Raw genomic sequence first — 20,198 nt, forward strand, 5'->3', positions numbered from 1 at the left:
TCCAGTTGACATAATAATTGATGAAATACTTTGTTCCTATGATTTTTTTTTATTTTATCCCATTCTTCTCCATCACACTGACTTCACAATCTCCATTTTCATAAAACCAAAAATTACATTATCATTGCCAACATCAGAGGCATGCCCTTTACTACTAACTCTTTCTGCGGCACTAATACATTCCAAAGAGTTTACAAAACAAAAGAGTTCACAATCTTCCTTCACAAAAGAAGAATCATCACCAAGCTATACCATTATTTTGTAAATGAACCTAGAAATAAATTTAATAATTAGCGCTAGATTGTGCAATTAATTATAGGAATTTTAAGTATGACAGGTGTTTCATAATTTCAAATATTTCTAAAAGAAGAGTAATTTTAGCTATGCAAACAGCTAGTAAATATCGATTGTAACAAATTAATTTCTTTTTATACATTTTAGCCTGAAATGCAACACATCGTATACAAAATCACGGAATTCTTTCAGTGAAACAGCCGAGATAATGTTCACATATACGAGATTCGAAAATGTCTGTGTATCGGCTATTTCTATAAAGAAAGCTAACGTCAGAAGAGGGTGTCATATTACGTCTTCAGCGGTGTAATTGGTGTGGTGTACATGGACCTAGACATCCTCCTATTTAGTGCGATTTGCCTGCTGAGCATGGGGTAAAACTATTTGAGTCTCACGTTTGCTCGGTTGGTTACGTATTCAGTGTGGTCCACCCGTTTAAGTTTCTGGTGCAGCCACATACCGAGGTTTCTGACTTTCTTACAGAAAGGTATCGGGCGTGTGTGTAGTGTTATTTGTCTGCAGTTTTGATGTTTGTGCAGGTGTTTCGGTTTGTGTGTGAAAAGAACACTTGTCGACGTTTACTTTAACACACCGCCGGCCGCTGTGGTCGAGAGATTCTAGGCGCTTCAGTTTGGAACCACGCTGCTGCTACGGTCGCAGGTTCGAATCCTGCCAAGGACATGGATGTGTGTGATGTCCTTACAAGGAAACCTCCCCATCGCACCCCCCCCCCCCCTCTCACATTTAGTTATAAGCTGGCACAGTGGATAGGCCTTGAAAAACTGAACACAGATCAATCGAGAAAACAGGGAGAAGTTGTGTGGAACTATGAAAAAAATAAGCAAAGTACACAAACTGAGTAGCCCATGCGCAAGATAGGAAACATCAAGGATAGTGTGAGCTTAGGAGCGCCGTCGTCCTCTGGTTAGCGTGAACAGCTGTGGAACGAGAGGTCTTTGGTTCAAGTCTTCCCGAGTGAAAAGTTTAATGTTTCATTTTCAGACAATTATTATCTGTCCGTCCGTCCGTCCGATGCGAGGTGATCGTGTGTCAATTATCAAAGTTCAGGCACTAACACATAATCAACTTCGCTCTTCAAAATTGCAGGACATGCTCAGATTTGCTTGGACATATGCAAGATTTCACGGTCTACACACGGAAAAATTTGAAAACGTTAAAAACATATGTTTTGACAGAGCACAGGGAAAACGGTGCGACTGTGAAACTGTTGCATTCATTTGTTGCAGTTTAGGTGACAAACTCTTATGTTTTTATCACTTTTTTGGGAATGATTATCACATCCACAAGAAAACCTAAATCGGGCAAGGAAGAAGAATCTTTTTACCCATTCGGCAAATGTACAAGTTAGGTGGGTCAACAACATACTCCTGTCATGTGACGCACATGTCGTCACCAGTGTCGTATAGAATATATCAGACGTGTTTTCCTGTGGAGTAATCGGTTGACCCATGACCTTGCGATCAAATGTTTTCGGTTCCCATTGGAGAGGCACGCCCTTTCGTCTACTAATCGCTCGGTTTTGCGGTGCGGTCGCAAAACACAGACACTAAATTTAATACAGTGAACAGAGACATCAATGAACGAACGGACAGATCATAACTTTGCGAAAGTAAAGAAAGTGAACTTTCCACTCGAGGGAAGACTTGAACCTAGGACCTCTCGTTCCGCAGCTGCTGACGCTAACCACGGGACCACGGCGCTCCTGAGCTCACATTATCCTTGATGTTTCCTATCTTGCGCATGGACTACTCAGTTTGTATATTTTGCTTATTTTTTTCATAGTTCCACACAACTTCTTCCTGTTTTCTCGATTGATCTGTGTTCAGTTTTTTAATTCCTATCCACTGTGCCAACTTACAACTAAATCTGAGGTGGGTGCGATGGGGAGGTTCCCTTGTTAGGTTAGTTAGGTTTAAGTAGTTTCAAGTCTAGGGGACTGGTGATCTCAGATGTTAAGTCCCACAGTGCTTAGAGCCATTTGAACCATTTTAACACGCCACCGTTCCAACCGAAGCCCGGCAGTTCTGAGTGCTACCTGCAATCGTGAATTAATGTTTGACGGTTTCCAGTCTTGGGCTAGGATGGCCGTGTCATCCGCATAGATGTCTACTGTCGTGTTTTGTGTAGCCAAGAAGTCATTGATGTACAGGTTAAACAAGAGGGGCCCCAGGAAGTTGCCTCGGGGTAATCCCGCTTGTATACCGTGTTGTGTCAACTGTTTCCTCCCCTCCACTACCCCAATTTGATTTTGCTTTACAACCACGTACTGACCTGAGCGGACGTCCTTTTCTTCCTGGCACCGCACCGCACTGATACCCAGCATATCTGAAACACAGCTGGTTTTGGTTCCGGCAGGAAGAAGTTCGGCCTGTACAACGTGGACTTCGACGACCCGGATCGGCCGAGGACGGCGAAGGCGTCGGTGTCGGTGCTGGGGCAGATCTACCAGAGCAAGGAGGTGCCGCTGCAGGACTTCGAGGACGCCGACACCACGCCGCCCGTCCTCTGACCGCTCTCCCTCTGCAGACAGCCCTGCACCGTCTGACGATGCCAGCCACTTACGGTGGCCGCCTTTCGAATTTTTACAAAGACAATAAATAAAGTACATATTTCTTCACCAGCAGTTTTATTGCTTCTCAACACTTACCGTACCGGATCTGTGGCTGGATTCAGTATGTAACACCCCCTTTTCCTGCCACACAAGATGACCACGCGCAAGCGGTGCCGCAGCAAGATAATTTGTAATACAGTTACCCGAATTTTGAAGGCTCATTGGTTGATTAACAATAGAAGCGCTGTAGCGCAAATAGACTTCTGATTTTTAGTAGGTAATACATTTTTTAAACCTGAATACAGAACAGAACTCTCCCACAATAATATTAGTCCAATAGTTCGTTATGAACTGCCTTTCAGCTTGTTAGTCCGTCATCATATGTTTTCGTATTTCTTAGGTAGCTGAACTATAGAAATGAAACCCTTTGGCCAGTTTGGATCCATATCGCTCATCAGAATGAAACTTTCACTCTGAAGCGGAGTGTGCGTTGGTATGAAACTTCCTGGCAGATTAAAAATATGTGCTGGCCGAGACTATAACTCGGGAGGTTTGCCTTCCTGGGCGAGTGCTCTGCCGTTTTTTATTCTGTTAATGACCTGAGAGAAGGGTAGGGGACAAAGAGGGCAGGGGTCGTCGTCTTCCGAGATCTGGCCTCAATGTCCCATTCCCGTCCTCCCATAGCCAAGGAAGGAAAGGGATTTGACATGATCAAGAGAGCTTTATTGGATCAAATTCATTTAATTATGGGTATAAATACATATATAATAGTCTTTTTTCATGTATTTATTTATTGTTGTATTTTTGTTTTTTCCAATTGTATCCTACAACCGCCACCAGAAGCTTCAGAGTCGTTCAAAATGGCTCTGAGCACTATGGGACTTAACTTCTGAGGTCATCAGTCCCCTAGAACTTAGAACTACTTAAACCTAACTAACCTAAGGATATCACACACATCCATGCCTGTGGCAGGATTCGAACCTGCGACCGTAGTGGTCGCGCGGTTCCAGACTGTAGCGCCTACCCCGGCCGGCTTCAGAGTCGTCTTCGCGTAATGAATGCAAGGGGGACTCCCTCTAAACCGTTTTCCCAGAGGATCAATCGTGTGCTGTGAATCATTTTCAAGGCAACTTCTAGTACTCGGAACGCCCCAATGGGCAGGAGGATCCTCGAATAATGCGCCTAAATAATTCGACAGTCGTGTGCGGTACAATGCATGGTGGCTGAACGCCTCATGAGTTGTCGTCAGGGGAACCCACAAACCCAGAGGCTTTCGGGCGAGGCTTGCAAAATGTACAACACCATGTCCTTGCCCGTTGACGGCGTTCGTTCTGGTAGTGGGAAAGTAAACGGTATCTGGAAGTAGGAATTCGTCCGGCATGATAGAATCTGGCTGTCGTCGCAACAGGAGCGCCAGCATACGTTGTACAAGATCCCAGCAGCTGCCTGTCGCAGCACATGACAGGCGGTGCGCGTCCGAATCGACGACTGCGGAGTGTAGACACAAAGGGTCGTCACTGAGATGAATGGAATGGAGGCGCTGGCGTGTGGCTAATTTGCGGTTACCACATACCACAAGGAACGAGCGTACGAGGGCAGGCATGGGATGTGGATGGCTTCCGACACCTTGGTTCCGCGAATGGCTGGGTGTTGTTGTTCGATGTTGTTACGGGGTTGTCGTGCGTGATAGATGCGGTAGTAATCTCTCGTGCTCGGCGCCCACGTCACCAGTAGATCCTCGGTCATGTAGCTCAGTTCGACCAGGAAATCTTGGATGTGGGCAAGAGACGGAGCTATGTGGCCCACGGCGACCAGTGGACGAATATCTAGCGGCGCAACGATCTGAAGCAGCGTTGAGTGTGCGCTGGTAAGAAACTTCCTGTCAGATTAAAACTGTGTGCCGGACCGAGACTCGAACTCGGGAGCTTTGCCTTTCGCGGGCAAGTGCTCTACCGACTGAGCTACCCAAGCACGACCCAGGACACGTCCTCACAGCTTCAGTTCTGCCAATACCTTGTCTCCTAGCCTCCAAACTACAGAGAAGCTCTTCTGCGAACCTTGCAGAACTAGCACTCCTGGAAGAAAGGATATTGCAGAGTCATGGCTTAGCCTCAACCTGGAGGATGTTTCCAGAATGAAACCTACACTCTGCAGCGGAGTCTGCGCTGATATGAAACTTCCTGGCACATTAAAACTGTGTGCGAGACCGAGAATAGAACTCGGGACCTTTGCCTTTCGCAGGCACAAGTTTGGAAGGCAGAAGACGAGGTACTGGCAGAACTGAAGCTGTGAGGCCGGGTCGTGAGTAGTACTTGGCTAAATCAGCCAGTAGAACACTCGCCCGCGAAAAGCAAAGGTCCCCGAGTTCGAATCTTGGTCAGGCACAGTTTTATTCATTATTAAAAATACACAGAGTTATATGATTCTGCCAAAATTTCAACCGAAGTAGCGATCATTGACCATTAACGAAATGATGGGCACTAAATCATGATTGTGACGAATTAAGCTATGAGACGTGCAACAATCAAATTTTTATAGTGAATAGTTTCTTTACAATAGAATGGGAAAGTTTGCCCGTTACCCAATCAAACGGGCCTCCTGGCTTCATAGTGTAATCATACATCGTAGGAGAAGTTCAGAATGCGAGATAGTTGTCACCGCTCCCTGCCGGATGACAGACATACGCGACATCTGGCAGACTAATGGCGAAACATACTCCGTGTGAAATGGGCTTAAAGCGTGTCTCACGTTTTGCTTTGAAAAATAGGGCTCACTATGAATTTCTTAAGGGTCATCGTTACCTGGTGAAACGAGAATTGCTTTTGTTACGGGCAATATACATGAACAAACTACAGTTCATTTTTATTCCTTCAGATGCTTTTTTAATAGTACACTGTTTCATGACTCTGTTGCAATTTCAACTGCATTAGAACATTAGTGAGATGAATAATTATAAACTTCGCTGTGTTTTGGCAAAAGAAGCAGATTTTAACAAGGCCAGAAGACAATTTAGGTATTACACCAAACTCGTCACTGATAACGTTTCTCTGAAGAAAGATAGGGGAATAAGACGTCTGGTGAAATAAATCTCTAGTTGAGATAAAAATTCCAACGTAATCCTGTACCAGTTTCTATTTTTAATAAAGAGTGATCTGAACTGAAACTGGACAAAGGATGTTTCTTCTTCATCTCAACTATCTCATAAATATGAAAGCATATAAATTTGTAGAATCCTGCCAACTAACCGCCAATGTGTAAACATATTATCAATATCTTTGATGAACTAAAAAATGTTTGTGGCAGAAAAGTAGAATCCTTCACTCTATACAGAGGTAAGATGACGGGTTGCTGTCTGTGTATTCATTGTTTTCATATTTCTTAGATAACTGAGATTCAGAAATAAAATCCTTTGTCAATTTCCAATCCATATAATTCATTGTTTAAAATACGCTATGGCATGGGATTCCGCCAAAATTTCTACATAAATAGTGATTTTTTTCCCTTGAACTTTTCACTCCCTTCATTTTTCTTTTGAGCACCATTACTAGTAATTAGTTTTGAGTAGAAATTCTCTTATTACCAAGTGAAAATGTGCCTCTTTGTCAAAACACGGCACGGTTTACGAACATTGATCTCACTAACATCTTAATACAGTTGACATTGCAGCAGAATACCACAACAGTATTTTATTAAACCAGCAAATGAGGGAAAGACGAGTCAATAGTTTATGAAAATGCCTATTCTCTGTATGAAAGTAAACTGTAATTTCTTCACATACATTATTCCAAACTCACAGCAATTTTCGTTTCCCCAGCAGTTGATAGCCCTTAAAAATTATATTATTTCATTGGAAAAATCTGCAGTTGCCTGAGTATCGTGCTGCACATGGAAATTTGCATATTAATCAAATGGCAAAATGCTATTCCCTTGGCGTATTATCACTGACAAAATCTTACTATGATACTTCAAACAATATATGAGATATTAGTAAGTTTATGAATATTTCATTCTGGCTATTTCACTGCGCTCATGTTTAGTGTGAAGCACTTTACATACAATCCCATTTTCTCAAGATGGTGATAGATAGCAATATCCTTCAAGTCTAAAGAATAGTTCAATATGTTAGCTACATTTCACATGCAGCAATATATGACCTAACATGCAACAAACGAATACTCGTAGCGATCCCTATTTTTCACTGCAAACTTTTAGAATTTCTTACAGCAGTTTACCTAACTTTGGAATATCATAATATCTATGGCCATTAACGTAATGATTGGCAGTTCATCATGAAGCTGACAAATGAAGTTACAACCTGTTTGAGAATCAATTTTTACAATCGAATAGTTTCTTCACAATAGTCTGAGAAATGTTACAGATCGGGCAGCAGGCGGATGACTTTGTTTGCTTCGAGCGTTAACTGGCGTTGTCTGAGAGTTCTTGCGCTGTAAGTTGTGTTTTGGAGAAAGAAGCAGATTTTAATGTGGCAACAATGTAACTTATATATTACTCAAAACTCGTCACTGATAACGTTTCTCTGAAGAAAACTACAGGGAATAAGAAGTCTGGGGAAAGTAAATAGCTTATTCTGTTGAAATTTCAACGGAACTCTATACCCCAGTGTGTTTTCAATAACGAATGCCAAAGCATTTTATTTCTGCATCGCAATGATCTGAGAAATATGAAAACATTTAAATTTGCAGCAGGATGTCACTTACTCATCAAGGTGTAAACAGACTACCAATGTCTTTGATGAACTAGAACATGTTTGTGGTGAAAAAGTGCAGTCCTTCATTCTGTGTTTGGATAGGGAAAACACGATGATATAGTTTCTGCTGTTGATTATTTCCTTTTTTGGCGGGGGGGGGGGGGGGGTTGAGATATAGAAATAAAATCCGTTGGTCAGTTTCAGTCCACTTCATTCGTTATTAAAAACACAGTGGGATATAGGATTCCACCAAAAATTTCAACAAAAGTAGCGTTTTTTTCCCCAGACTTACTATATCCTACTATCTCTTCTTTTTTTTTACGGAGTAACGATATCAGTAACAAGTTTGGAGTAAAACTTATGTTTCCTGGTTGCCATATTACACTAAAGCTTATTTCCCCAAAATGCAGCAGTGTTTTGTAAATATTCATCTCACTAACATTCTAATGCAGCTGAAATTGCAACAGAAGCATGAAACAGCATATTATTAAACTAACGACTGAGGGAAAGACTCGACTATGATTTATGAAAGTGCTCATTCTTGACATAAAAATAAACTGTAATTTCGTCACGTATTTTGTTCCAAATTCACTGCAATTCTTGTTTCATCAGCTGTCAATGGTGCTTGAATATTAGGCTATATCAACGAAAAATTTGTAGTTTCTTGAATATCAGGCTAGTTATGGAATTTTCGCTAGTTATGGAAGTTTATCACAAGGCGAAAAACTCTCCTCTTTGCGTATTATCATTTGCCAAAATCTTGCATCTAGGTTCGAAACTCTGTATGAGATACGAGGAATCTTGTGAATATTTCATTCTGTTTTTTTCAGCGCCATGCAAGCGCTTTACATACAACCCATTTTCTGGAGATTAGTGATAGATGGCAATATCCCTCCAAGTTTAAAGAATAATTTAATATATTAGATTCATTTCATATGCAACAACATATGGCTTAACATGCAACAAACGAAAATTCGAGCGATCCATATTTTTCACTGCGACCTTCAAGAATTCCTTATAGTAGTTTACCTAATATCGACATATCACAATATGTATGATCGTTAACGAAATGTCAGACAGCTTTTCATGAACTGGATAAATAAAGCTATAAGATGTGCAAGAACCAAATTTCTTCACGAAATACTATCTTTACAATCGTTTGAGCAAGATCACAGATTGGTAAGCGAGCACGTGACATTGTTTGCTTTCGAGGTTTTTTTTCAGTTTATTGGCTTTCAAGACGTGCCCATAGTGCCACCTCAAGAGTGAAATGTCAATTGTGACTATACGAACATAAGGACAACATAACACCTAGTCTCCAAGCAGAGAAAAGTCTCTGACCCAGCCATGAATCGAACCCAGACCCCTTCGGTTAGCAATCTGCACTGACTTCGCAGCTACCAAGGCGGACATCTCGAGGGCTATCTGCTGTCTGAGAGTTCCTACCCTATAAGTGGGAAGTCAGAGGCCAAACAGTGTTCCTGATTGGCCACTGCAGGTAGCATGCAGGGAATTTTTGTTATGCATGGCTCTGCACACAATGCCCGGTTTACGACTGTGTAGATGCTTTCCTTCAGACCATCACCCCAACCAAGGCCTCAGCTGGCGCTACAGCAGGTAGTGCAGCATTGTTCTGCTGGTCTGCTGGAGACCTGTCTCGACGAGGGGCTGCCCTGTCTGCCTTGTATGGCTGTGGACCTGTCCGGCAAGATTTACTAAGGGATGGGCTCGCTGCCAATTGCTTTCAACTTCCAACAAACTGTTTCTATGAGCTAAGAATCATAAAAATATGTCATACTTTTAGCGCCCTACCAGGCTCCATCAACATCTGCTCAGGCTGTTAACTTTATAGAGTCTTGCTCAAGGTGTGTCAGGTTATAATAAAATCTTTAATAATTTTCTGTATGCGAAAAATTAGGTGAGAGAGTGTGAGAGAGTACTTTGTCTCTCTCATTGTTACATTAGCAGTTTTGCTGAGGTTTGGAATTCTGCCTGTTGGCAGTGCCTCTTTGAACATGTTTGTAAGAAAAGGTGTGACTTACGTTACTGTTAGTTTTAACGTTTCTGTCTGGGCCAGTTGCTTTTCGGTTTTTAAGCCTGCTGATTGCCATAGCGACCTCTTCTTGTGAGAATGGTATGGTTACACTGTCTTTGACGTATAGATGCCTCATCCTGTATCTTAGGTGTCTCTCCTCCTGTTTCGGTTCGTCATCTGAGAGGAGTCTGTTCAGGAGATATTCTGCTGTGCTTCTCCACCGATAAGCCATTGTTTCGTCGGCTTGTTTTCGTGTTGACAGAACTGTCGGTGTCTCAACTCCTTCTGTTTCTATCTTGAATGGTTGTCCCCAGATGTCGTTTCGTAATTGGATTTTGACGAAATTTATCAGTAGTCTTGCCTTGTTGTCTTTAGTTGTTTTTGGTATTTCTGATTAGCGTCACGATACAGGTCGAGTCACATCTGTCTTTCAGGAGCCGTCTTTGGTTGTTGGTAGCACTTTCTCTTGTGCCATGAATCCTTCCTTAATCTTGCCAGTTCTGTCAACAACTGTTGTTTCTGTTCTCAGCCAGTTTTTGGCCGTGGTATAGCTGCTTCCTGTGCTCTTTGTAGGACTTCTGTCAGAACATGCGCTTTAAAATCAGTACTGCCTTGAAAAGTGTGTAGCGACGATACCTCAACAATGTCTCGAACTTTTTGCCAGCCGGCCCTTCCTATAAGTGGATGCAGCTGTTCCTGGTACATGCTACCTGCATTGACATATCTGTCTGTAATTATGACGACTGCTTTGTTGTCACTGTAAGTGGCTCTGTCTAATACTCTCCATGTGTTGACCAGTGGGAGAGGTTTTGCGTTCGCTAGAGAAAAATTTTTAAACGTAAACATGGTCTGTAGCAGGATATAATGCGATGTTTATGTAATCGTGCGAATAGCTAATTTCGACTAGGCGTCATTGACAAGCAGCTGTAAAGCCAACATGGAGAAGCACCACATTATCTGTATATATCGCCATGTATAAATAACACTTTACACACCTCACATCAAGATAAACGTTACTACACGAATTTTTACTTACATTTGTAACATCTGTATTTCATGCCATTCTTAAATCACACTTAATTGCAAGTAGAAGTACCCATATTTCGTCATTTCACGAAAAGATCCACACTACAGAGTCACCTTTTGAGATAGTATTCTGAACTATGTACAACGACATGGTAACTGATAGCAGCTGTTGTCAGAGATACATATTCATAAAAAGACTTTAAGACTCTCGATAGCACATATCATAAGCACGTTACATATATTGCTGGCGTGCAAGGCTTAGCTGATATCATGTACAAAAACAGTCAGCGACCAAAGAATACATTAAGGGCATACAAATGGACATAACATATTGTATACAGTACAGGTATAACGACTGCCTTACATCATAAGTCATCAGTGTCTGAAAGCTATTCCTAGACACATAGAAGCCAGACCTGACTATTTGTACAGAAGGATAACACACACAATTGTTTATTCGGAAGTAGCAACCAATATGCAATGCTTGAAAAAGTGGCAGTCAAAAGTCACCTGCGACATAAAATGTATCAACCAGAACTGGGAACATCAAGTACTTCATGACTTACAGTGTATGATAGTAGGATAATATAATATATATAAAATGGGATGGGTTCAATACAAAGAGAAATGACGTGCGAATAACTATAAAAAGAGGAGAAAGGAAGCCGCAAAACAGGAAGGGTTACGAGGCCACATAAAGTAAGCATAACTCCGTAATATAAAATGTGTAAAAATCAATATCATACTCCTAACGGAAGAGCACTTTGTTACACTGTGTATTCAAAATGCACTACATCGTACATTATTGGACATGTATCGATTTCAAAACAACATTCTTCCAATCATATACATGCCTCTAATATTGAGCAAATACATGGTAACACATCACATTCTGTGAGGAAAGATATATGGTGACCAATAACAGAATTAAGAGGGGAACAGGTATAAAATATTGTATGACGCACGTCAAGTAAACAGACGATCAGATACGTATTAAGAATAAAAAAGGTGTCGATAATTATAGAATGTAGGGAGTGGTGGCAAACACATCTACATCCATACTCCGCAAGCCACCTGACGGTGTGTGCCGGAGGGTACCTTGAGTACCTCTATCGGTTCTCCCTTCTATTCCAGTCTCGTATTGTTCGTGGAAAGGATTGTCGGTATGCTTCTGTGTGGGCTCTAATCTCTCTGATTTTATCCCCATCGTCTCTTCGCGAGATATACGTAGGAGGGAGCAATATACTGCTTGACTCCTCGGTGAAGGTATGTTCTCGAAGCTTTAACAAAAGCCCGTACCGAGGTACTGAACGTCTCTCCTGCAGTCTTCCACTGGAGTTTATCTATCATCTCCGTAACGCTTTCGCGATTACTAAATGATCCTGTAACGAAGCCCGCTGCTCTCCGTTGGATCTTCTCTATCTCTTCTATCAACCCTATCTGGTACGGATCCCACACTGCTGAGCAGTATTCAAGCAGTGGGCGAACAAGTGTACTGTAACCTACTTCCCTTGTTTTCGGATTGCATTTCCTTAGGATTCTTGCAATGAATCTCAGTCTGGCATCCGGTTTCCCGACTATCAACTTTATATAATCATTCCATTTTAAATCACTCCTAATGCGTACTCCCAGATGATTTATGGAATTAACTGCTTCCAGTTTCTGACCTGCTATATTGTAGCTAAATGATAAACGATCTTTCTTTCTATGTATTCGCAGTGCATTACACTTGTCTACATTGAGATTCAAATACCATTCCCTGCACCATGCGTCAATTCGTTGCAGATCCTCATGCAATTCAGTACAATTTTCCATTGTTACAACCTCTCGATATACTACAGCATCATCCGCAAAAATACTCAGTGAACTTCCGATGTTATCCACAAGGTCATTTATATATATTGTGAATGGCAACAGTCCTACGACACTCCTTTGCGGCACACCTGAAATTCCTGTTACTTCTGAGGACTTCTATCCATTGAGAATGACATGCTGCGTTTTGTTATCTAGGAACTCTTCAATCAAACCACACAATTGGTCTGACAGCCCATATGCTCTTACTTTGTTCATTAAACGACTGTGGGGAACTGTATCAAACGCCTTGCGGAAGTCAAGAAATACAGCCTCTACCTGTGAACCCGTGACTATGGCCCTCTGAGTCTCGTGGATGAATAGCGCGAGCTGGGTTTCACACGACCTTTTCGAAACCCATGCTGATCCCTACAGAGTAGATTTCTAGTCACCAGAAAAGTCATTATACTCGAACATAATACGCGTTCCAAAATTCTATAACTGATCGACGTTAGAGATATAGGTCTATAGTTCCGCACATCTGTTCACCGTCCCTTCTTGAAAACGGGGATGACCTGTGCCCTTTTCCAATCCTTTGGAACGCTACGCTCTTCTAGAGACCTACGGTACACCGCTGCAAGAAGAGGTGCAAGATCCTTCGCATACTCTGTGTAAAATCGAACTGGTATCCCATCAGGTCCTGCGGCCTTTCCTCTTTTGAGCGATTTTAATTGTTTCTCTATCCCTCTGTCGTCTATTTCGATATCTACCATTTTGTTATCTGTGCGACAATCTAGAGAAGGAACAACAGTGCAGTCTTCCTCTGTGAAACAGCTTTCGAAAAAGGCACTTAGTATTTCGGCCTTTAGTCTGTCATCCTCTGTTTCAGTACCATTTTGGTCACAGAGTGTCTGGACATTTTGTTTTGATCCACCTACCCCTTTGACATAAGACCAAAATTTCTTAGGATTTTCTGCCAAGTCAGTACACAGAACTTTACTTTCGAATTCATTGAACGCCTCTCGCATAGCCCTCCTCACACTACATTTCGCTTCGCGTAATTTTTGTTTGTCTGCAAGACTTTGGCTATGTTTATGTTTGCTGGGAAGTTCACTTTGCTTCCGCAGCAGTTTTTTAACTCGGTTGTTGTACCGCGGTGGCTCTTTTCCATCTCTTACTATCTTGCTTGGCACATACTCATCTAGCGCATATTGTATGATGGTTTTGAACTTTGTCCACTGATCCTCAACACTATCTTTACTCGAGACAAAACTTTTGTGTTGAGCCGTCAGGTACTCTGATATCTGCTTTTTGTCATTTTTGCTAAAGAGAAAAATCTTCCTACCTTTTTTAATATTTCTATTTACGGCTGAAATCATCGATGCAGTTACCGCTTTATGATCGCTGATTTCCTGTTCTGCGTTAACTGTTTCAAATAGTTAGGGTCTGTTTGTCACCAGAAGGTCTAATATGCTATCGCCACGAGTCGGTTCTCTGTTTAACTGCTCAAGGTAGTTTTCAGATAAAGCACTTAAAAAATTTCACTGGATTCTTTGTCCCTGCCACCCGTTATGAATGTTTGAGTCTCCCAGTACATATCCGGCAAATTGAAATCTCCACCCTGAACTATAACATGGTGGGGAAATCTACTCGAAATATTTTCCAAATTATCCTTCAGGGGCTCAGCCACAAAAGCTGCTGAGCCAGGGGGCCTATAGAAACATCCAGTTACCATGTCTATTCCGGAATAGTCCCCCATTCGGATCTCCGGGAGGGGACTGCCAAGGGGGAGGTTACCATGAGAAAAAGATTGAATAATCAACGAAAGGGTAACGTTCTACGAGTCGGGGCGTGGAATGTCAGAAGCTTGAACGTGGTAGGGAAACTAGAAAATCTGAAAAGGGAAATGCAAAGGCTCAATATAGATATAGTAGGGGTCAGTGAAGTAAAGTGGAAGGAAGACAAGGATTTCTGGTCAGATGAGTATCGGGTAATATCAAAAGCAGCAGAAAATGGTATAACAGGTGTAGGATTCGTTATGAATAGGAAGGTAGGGCAGAGGGTGTGTTACTGTGAACAGTTCAGTGACCGGGTTGTTCTAATCAGAATCGACAGCAGACCAACACCGATAACGATAGTTCAGGTATACATGCCGACGTCGCAAGCTGAAGATGAACAGATAGAGAAAGTGTGTGAGGATCTTGAAAGGGTAATGCAGTATGTAAAGGGGGACGAAAATCTAATAGTCATGGGGGACTGGAATGCAGTTGTAGGGGAAGGAGTAGAAGAAAAGGTTACAGGAGAATATGGGCTTGGGACAAGGAATGAAAGAGGAGAAAGACTAATTGAATTCTGTAACAAGTTTCAGCTAGTAATAGTGAATACCCTGTTCAAGAACCACAAGAGGAGGAGATATACTTGGAAAAGGCCGGGAGATACGGGAAGATTTCAATTAGATTACATCATGGTCAGAAAGAGATTCCAAAATCAGATACTGGATTGTAAGGCGTACCCAGGAGCAGATATAGACTCAGATCACAATATAGTAGTGATGAAGAGTAGGCTGAAGTTCAAGACATTAGTCAGGAAGAATCAATACGCAAAGAAGTGGGATACGGAAGTACTAAGGAATGATTGGATACGTTTGAAGTTCTCTAACGCTATAGATACAGCAATAATGAATAGCGCAGTAAGCATTACAGTTGAAGAGGAATGGACGTCTCTAAAAGGGTCATCACAGAAGTTGGAAAGGAAAACATAGGTACAAAGAAGGTAGCTGCGAAGAAACCATGGGTTACAGAAGAAATACTTTCAGTTGATTGATGAAAGGAGGAAGTACAAACATGTTCCGGGAAAATCAGGAATACAGAAATACAAGTCGCTGAGGAATGAAATAAATAGGAAGTGCAGGGAAGCTAAGACGAAATGGCTGCAGGAAAAATGTGAAGACATCGGAAAAGATATGATTGTCGGAAGGCCATGCTCAGGAAAGTCAAAACAACCTTTGGTGACATTAAAAGCAACGGTGGTAACATTAAGAGTGCAACGGGGATTCCACTGTTAAATGCAGAGGAGAGAGCACATAGGTGGAAAGAATACATTGACAGCCTCTATGAGGGTGAAGATTTGTCTCATGTGATAGAAGAAGAAACAGGAGTCGATTTAGAAGAGATAGGGGATCCAGTATTAGAATCGGAATTTAAAAGAGCTTTGGAGGACTTACGGTCAAATAAGGCAGAAGGGATAGATAACATACCATCAGAATTTCTAAAATAATTAGGGGAAGTGGTAACAAAACGACTATTCACGTTGGTGTGTAGAATATATGAGTCTGGCGACATACCGTCTGACTTTCGGAAAAGCATCATCCACACAATTCCGAAGATGGCAAGAGCTGACAAGTGCGAAAATTATCGCACAATCAGCTTAACAGCTCATGCATCGAAGCTGCTTACAAGCATAATATACAGCAGAATGGAAAAGAAAATTGAGAATGCGCTAGGTGACGATCAGTTTGGCTTTAGGAAAAGTAAAGGGACGAGAGAGGCAATTCTGACGTTACGGCTAATAATGGAAGAAAGACTCAAGAAAAATCCAGACACGTTCATAGGGTTTGTCGACCTGGAAAAAGCGTTCGACAATATAAATTGGTGTATGCTGTTCGAGATTCTGAAAAAAGTAGGGGTAAGCTATGGGGAGAGGCGGGTCATATACAATATGTACAACAAACAAGAGGGAATAATAAGAGTGGACGATCAAGAACGAAGTGCTCGTATTAAGAAGGGTATAAGACATGGCTGTAGCCTTTCGCCCCTACTCTTCAATCTGTACATCGAGGAAGCAATGATGGAAATAAAAGAAAGGTTCAGGAGTGGAATTAAAATACAAGGTGAAAGGATATCAATGATGCGATTCGCTGATGACATTGCTATCCTGAGTGAAAGTGAAGAAGAATTAAATGATATGCTGAACGGAATGAACAGTCTAATGAGTACACAGTATGGTTTGAGAGTAAATCGGAGAAAGACGAAGGTAATGAGAAGTAGTAGAAATGAGAACAGCGAGAAACTTAACATCAGGATTGATGGTCACGAAGTCAGTGAAGGAATTCTGCTACCTAGGCAGTAAAATAACCAATGACGGACGGAGAAAGGAAGACATCAAAAGCAGACTCGCTATGGCAAAAAAGGCAATTCTGGCCAAGAGAAGTCTACTAATATCAAATACCGGCCTTAATTTGAGGAAGACATTTCTGAGGATGTACGTCTGGAGTACAGCATTCTATGGTAGTGAGACATGGACTGTGGGAAAACCGGAACAGAAGAGAATAGAAGCATTTGAGATGTGGTGCTATAGACGAATGTTGAAAATTAGGTGGACTGATAAGATAAGGAGGTTCTACGCAGAATCGGAGAGGAAAGGAATATGTGGAAAACACTGATAAGGAGAAGGGACAGGATGATAGGGCATCTGCTAAGACATGAGGGAATGACTTCCATGGTACTAGAGGGAGCTGCAGAGGGCAAAAACTGTAGAGGAAGACAGAGATTGGAGTACGTCAAGCAAATAATTGAGGACGTAGGTTGCAAGTGGTACTCTGAGATGAAGAGGTTAGCACAGGAAAGGAATTGGTGGCGGACCGCATCAAACCAGTCAGTAGACTGACGACTGCTTTAACCGTGACCTTCACCCAAATTATTTCACATTTCGGATCTCCGTCAATTTCCTTCGATACTATTGCACTTCTTATCGCTATAAACACGTCTCCCCCTTCACTGTCCAGCCTGTCTCTGCGGTATACATTCCAATCTGAGTTTAGGATTTCATCACTGTTTACGTCTGGTTTCAGCCAACTTTCTGTCCCTAGTACCATATGGGCGTTGTAACTGTTTATTAAAGAGAGCAGTTATGGGACCATTCTATAGACGCTCCTGCAGTTTACTATTAGCACATTAATATTGTTATTCCCTGTTTCATTTTGCATACTCCTACCTTGCATCGTCTCAGGAGGCGTCTTGTCGGGCCTAGTGAGGGAATTCTCTAACCTAAAAAAAAATCCATGTGCGCTCCACACGTACTCCGCTACCCTTGTAGCCGCTTCCGGCGTGTAGTACACGCCTGACCTATTCAGGGGGACCCTACATTTGTCCACCCGGTAGCGAAGGTCGAGAAATTTGCACCCCAGATCTCCGCAGAATCGTCTGAGCCTTCTGTTTAAGCCTTCCACTCGGCTCCAAACCAGAGGACTGCGATCGGTTCTGGGAACGATACTACAAATAGTTAGCTCCGACTCCACCCCTTGAGCGAGGCTTTCCGCCCTCACCAATTCCTCCAACCGCCTGTACGAACTGAGGATGACCTCTGAACCCAGACGGCAGACGTCATTGGCGCCGACATGAGCAACAATCTGCAGTCGGGTGAACCCAGTGCTCTCCATCGCCGCCGGCAGGGCCTCCTCCACATCTCGGATGAGACCCCCCCGGCAAGCAGACAGAGTGAACATTGGCCTTCTTCCCCGACCTTTCCGCCATTTCCCTAAGGGGCTCCATCACCCACCTAACGTTGGAGCTCCCAATAACTAATAAACCCTTCCCCCCGTGTTCCTGCTCGGACCTTGCTGAAGGAGCGAAGATGTCTCGACAGCAGGGACAGTGGGTGAAGCATGTAACAGCTGGGGTGTACCATGCGACGCACCAGAATCCCCACTGCCGCTACACTCCGAGGCAGCAGCCTGAAGACGGCTGACCGCGGCCATCAACACGTTCAGCTGTTCGCGAACAATGGCCAGCTCCTCCTGCGTCCGTACACAGCAGTCACACATCCTATCCATCCTAAGAAATCAATTTACTGTAGAGAGTCAATCAACTTTTAACTAGACTGCTAATTCACTGAAGGCGGCTGATTGTTGACTAAACTGTGGTTTCTAGCCATTTCTTGTAGAAAACAATGAAAATAGCACTACCTTTCTCTGGACTGTATTGAAAACAAACACTAGCACTACTGGCACTATGGGTGTCTAAAGGGACTCTCTGACTGTATTCAAAACAAACACGAAATCTATGGAACACTATTACTAGCACTCGACAATTAAAGCTTCCTAAAAGCAAAAACACACGGAAGAACAAATGGCAAGTAAGAAAAGTACAGTTAATACTTAAATTAAGGTAACTCGCTGCACAGCAGACGTGAAGCAGACGGCAGTTACGACGACACTGACACTACTGGCACTATGGCTGACTAAAGGGACTCTCTCTGACATAACACTTGCAACAAGAAGTGCAGGACCCACCGCGGGGTACACAGCACAACAATTATACTGTTGTCACGATATAAATTCCGTTATTAAACTGTAAAATACCTACAAAAACATTTTGGTAATTTCAGTAAAAATACATCATATCGAAAAATGACGTGAGAAAATAACGGCAAAAATAAGAAATTGTCAAACTAGTAAGGTTATGAGGCCAAGTAAAAATGAGCCTAACATTGAGATATAAACCGTAGTCCTAAAGCAGAGCAGTTTGTGAAGATGCATATTCAACATTACTATATCAAACATTATTGGATACGTAAAGATGCCAAAATATTGTTCTCGCTGTTATATGCATGCCTCTAATATTGACAAATACATAGAAACGCATCACATACTTCGAGGAGAGATATATGGTAACCAACAGCAGAACTAAGGAAGGAATTAGTATAAATTATTGTATGGACACCGAGTAACAGATGAACTATTTATTAAGAACAAAACACGGTGTCAATAGATACAAATCTAGGGAGGGGCAGGAAACAAATAATACTTGCGATATGAAGTGAAGGAGCCATTGCTGTTGATGCAGTGGAATAGAGACATTACAAGTATACTGTTGTCTCGATGTAACATACATTATAAGCTTAGAACAACTGTAAAAACCCTTTGGGAGCTGTTCAACGTAAATCTAAATTGTCAAACACAAGAGCCGTTAAGTCCCATAGTGCTCAGAGCCATTTGAACAAGAGCCGTTAAAAATGAAAAAGATTACGCAAGGCAAACACAGGTAGCAAAGGGTCGGAGGTTGCATTAAAATGAAAAAGCAACATCGAAATACAATGCACAGAGCCTAACATAATACGTTTTTAAAATTCTGCAGGAAAATCCTGCTTTTAAACTCTGTTTGTTCATTTAGCACACATTCTCATTGCTTAATAAAAACGGTATAAATTTCGATTTCTTCATACATATTCATTAATATACCTTTACTAGTAACATGTAAAACTTCTAGTGCATTAGGGCCGTTCGCAGTATATTTGTTAGCAGTAAGTGATTGCTGCACGAAGATTTGTTACTGGTACTAATATTCATATGTTCCGTCAGTATAGTTCCAATATTTCTCTCTGTTCTTCCCAAGCAATTTTTTCACAGTCATCACAACTGACATTATAGATCCCAGATTACTTCATTACGTCAGCTTTGTGGGTATCATGGCGTAGAGATTTGTCAATTTGATATTGTGTGCGAAAAGTCGTCTGTACCTTCGTATTACGGAAAGCCTTAGCTGCCTCATCAGAAAAGCGTCCATAGTATAGCAACGTAGCATGTGTTACTATGGGGTTTTTATTAATGCTTTCGCATTTGGTGTTTCTGCTATTGTGATGTAATGTAAGGAGAGCCCTGGGACCTTCCAGCCTCGCAGAAAGAGTTCCTGAACGCAGGCGATGTCTGCTTTTGTTTCATATAAGAGCCTACCTAATTCCGTATTTACAAGGGTACGATCCTGGCATTTTAGTTG

General features: G+C 42.1%; 1 protein-coding gene across 1 annotated transcript in view; it reads left to right on the forward strand.

Annotated features, from left to right (window-relative positions):
- The window catches only part of LOC126281719 (myrosinase 1-like), a 98,578-nt gene extending 95,646 nt beyond the window's left edge, over positions 1–2,932 (forward strand). The window contains exon 11 of the mRNA XM_049980894.1: positions 2,671–2,932. Within this exon, the coding sequence (XP_049836851.1) occupies positions 2,671–2,824 (154 nt within the window). The 3' untranslated portion in view covers positions 2,825–2,932. The remainder of the gene's footprint in view (positions 1–2,670) is intronic.
- Positions 2,933–20,198: the final 17,266 nt, after the last annotated feature.

Source organism: Schistocerca gregaria, chromosome 7, assembly GCF_023897955.1.
Source record: "Schistocerca gregaria isolate iqSchGreg1 chromosome 7, iqSchGreg1.2, whole genome shotgun sequence".
Taxonomy (NCBI): domain Eukaryota; kingdom Metazoa; phylum Arthropoda; class Insecta; order Orthoptera; family Acrididae; genus Schistocerca; species Schistocerca gregaria.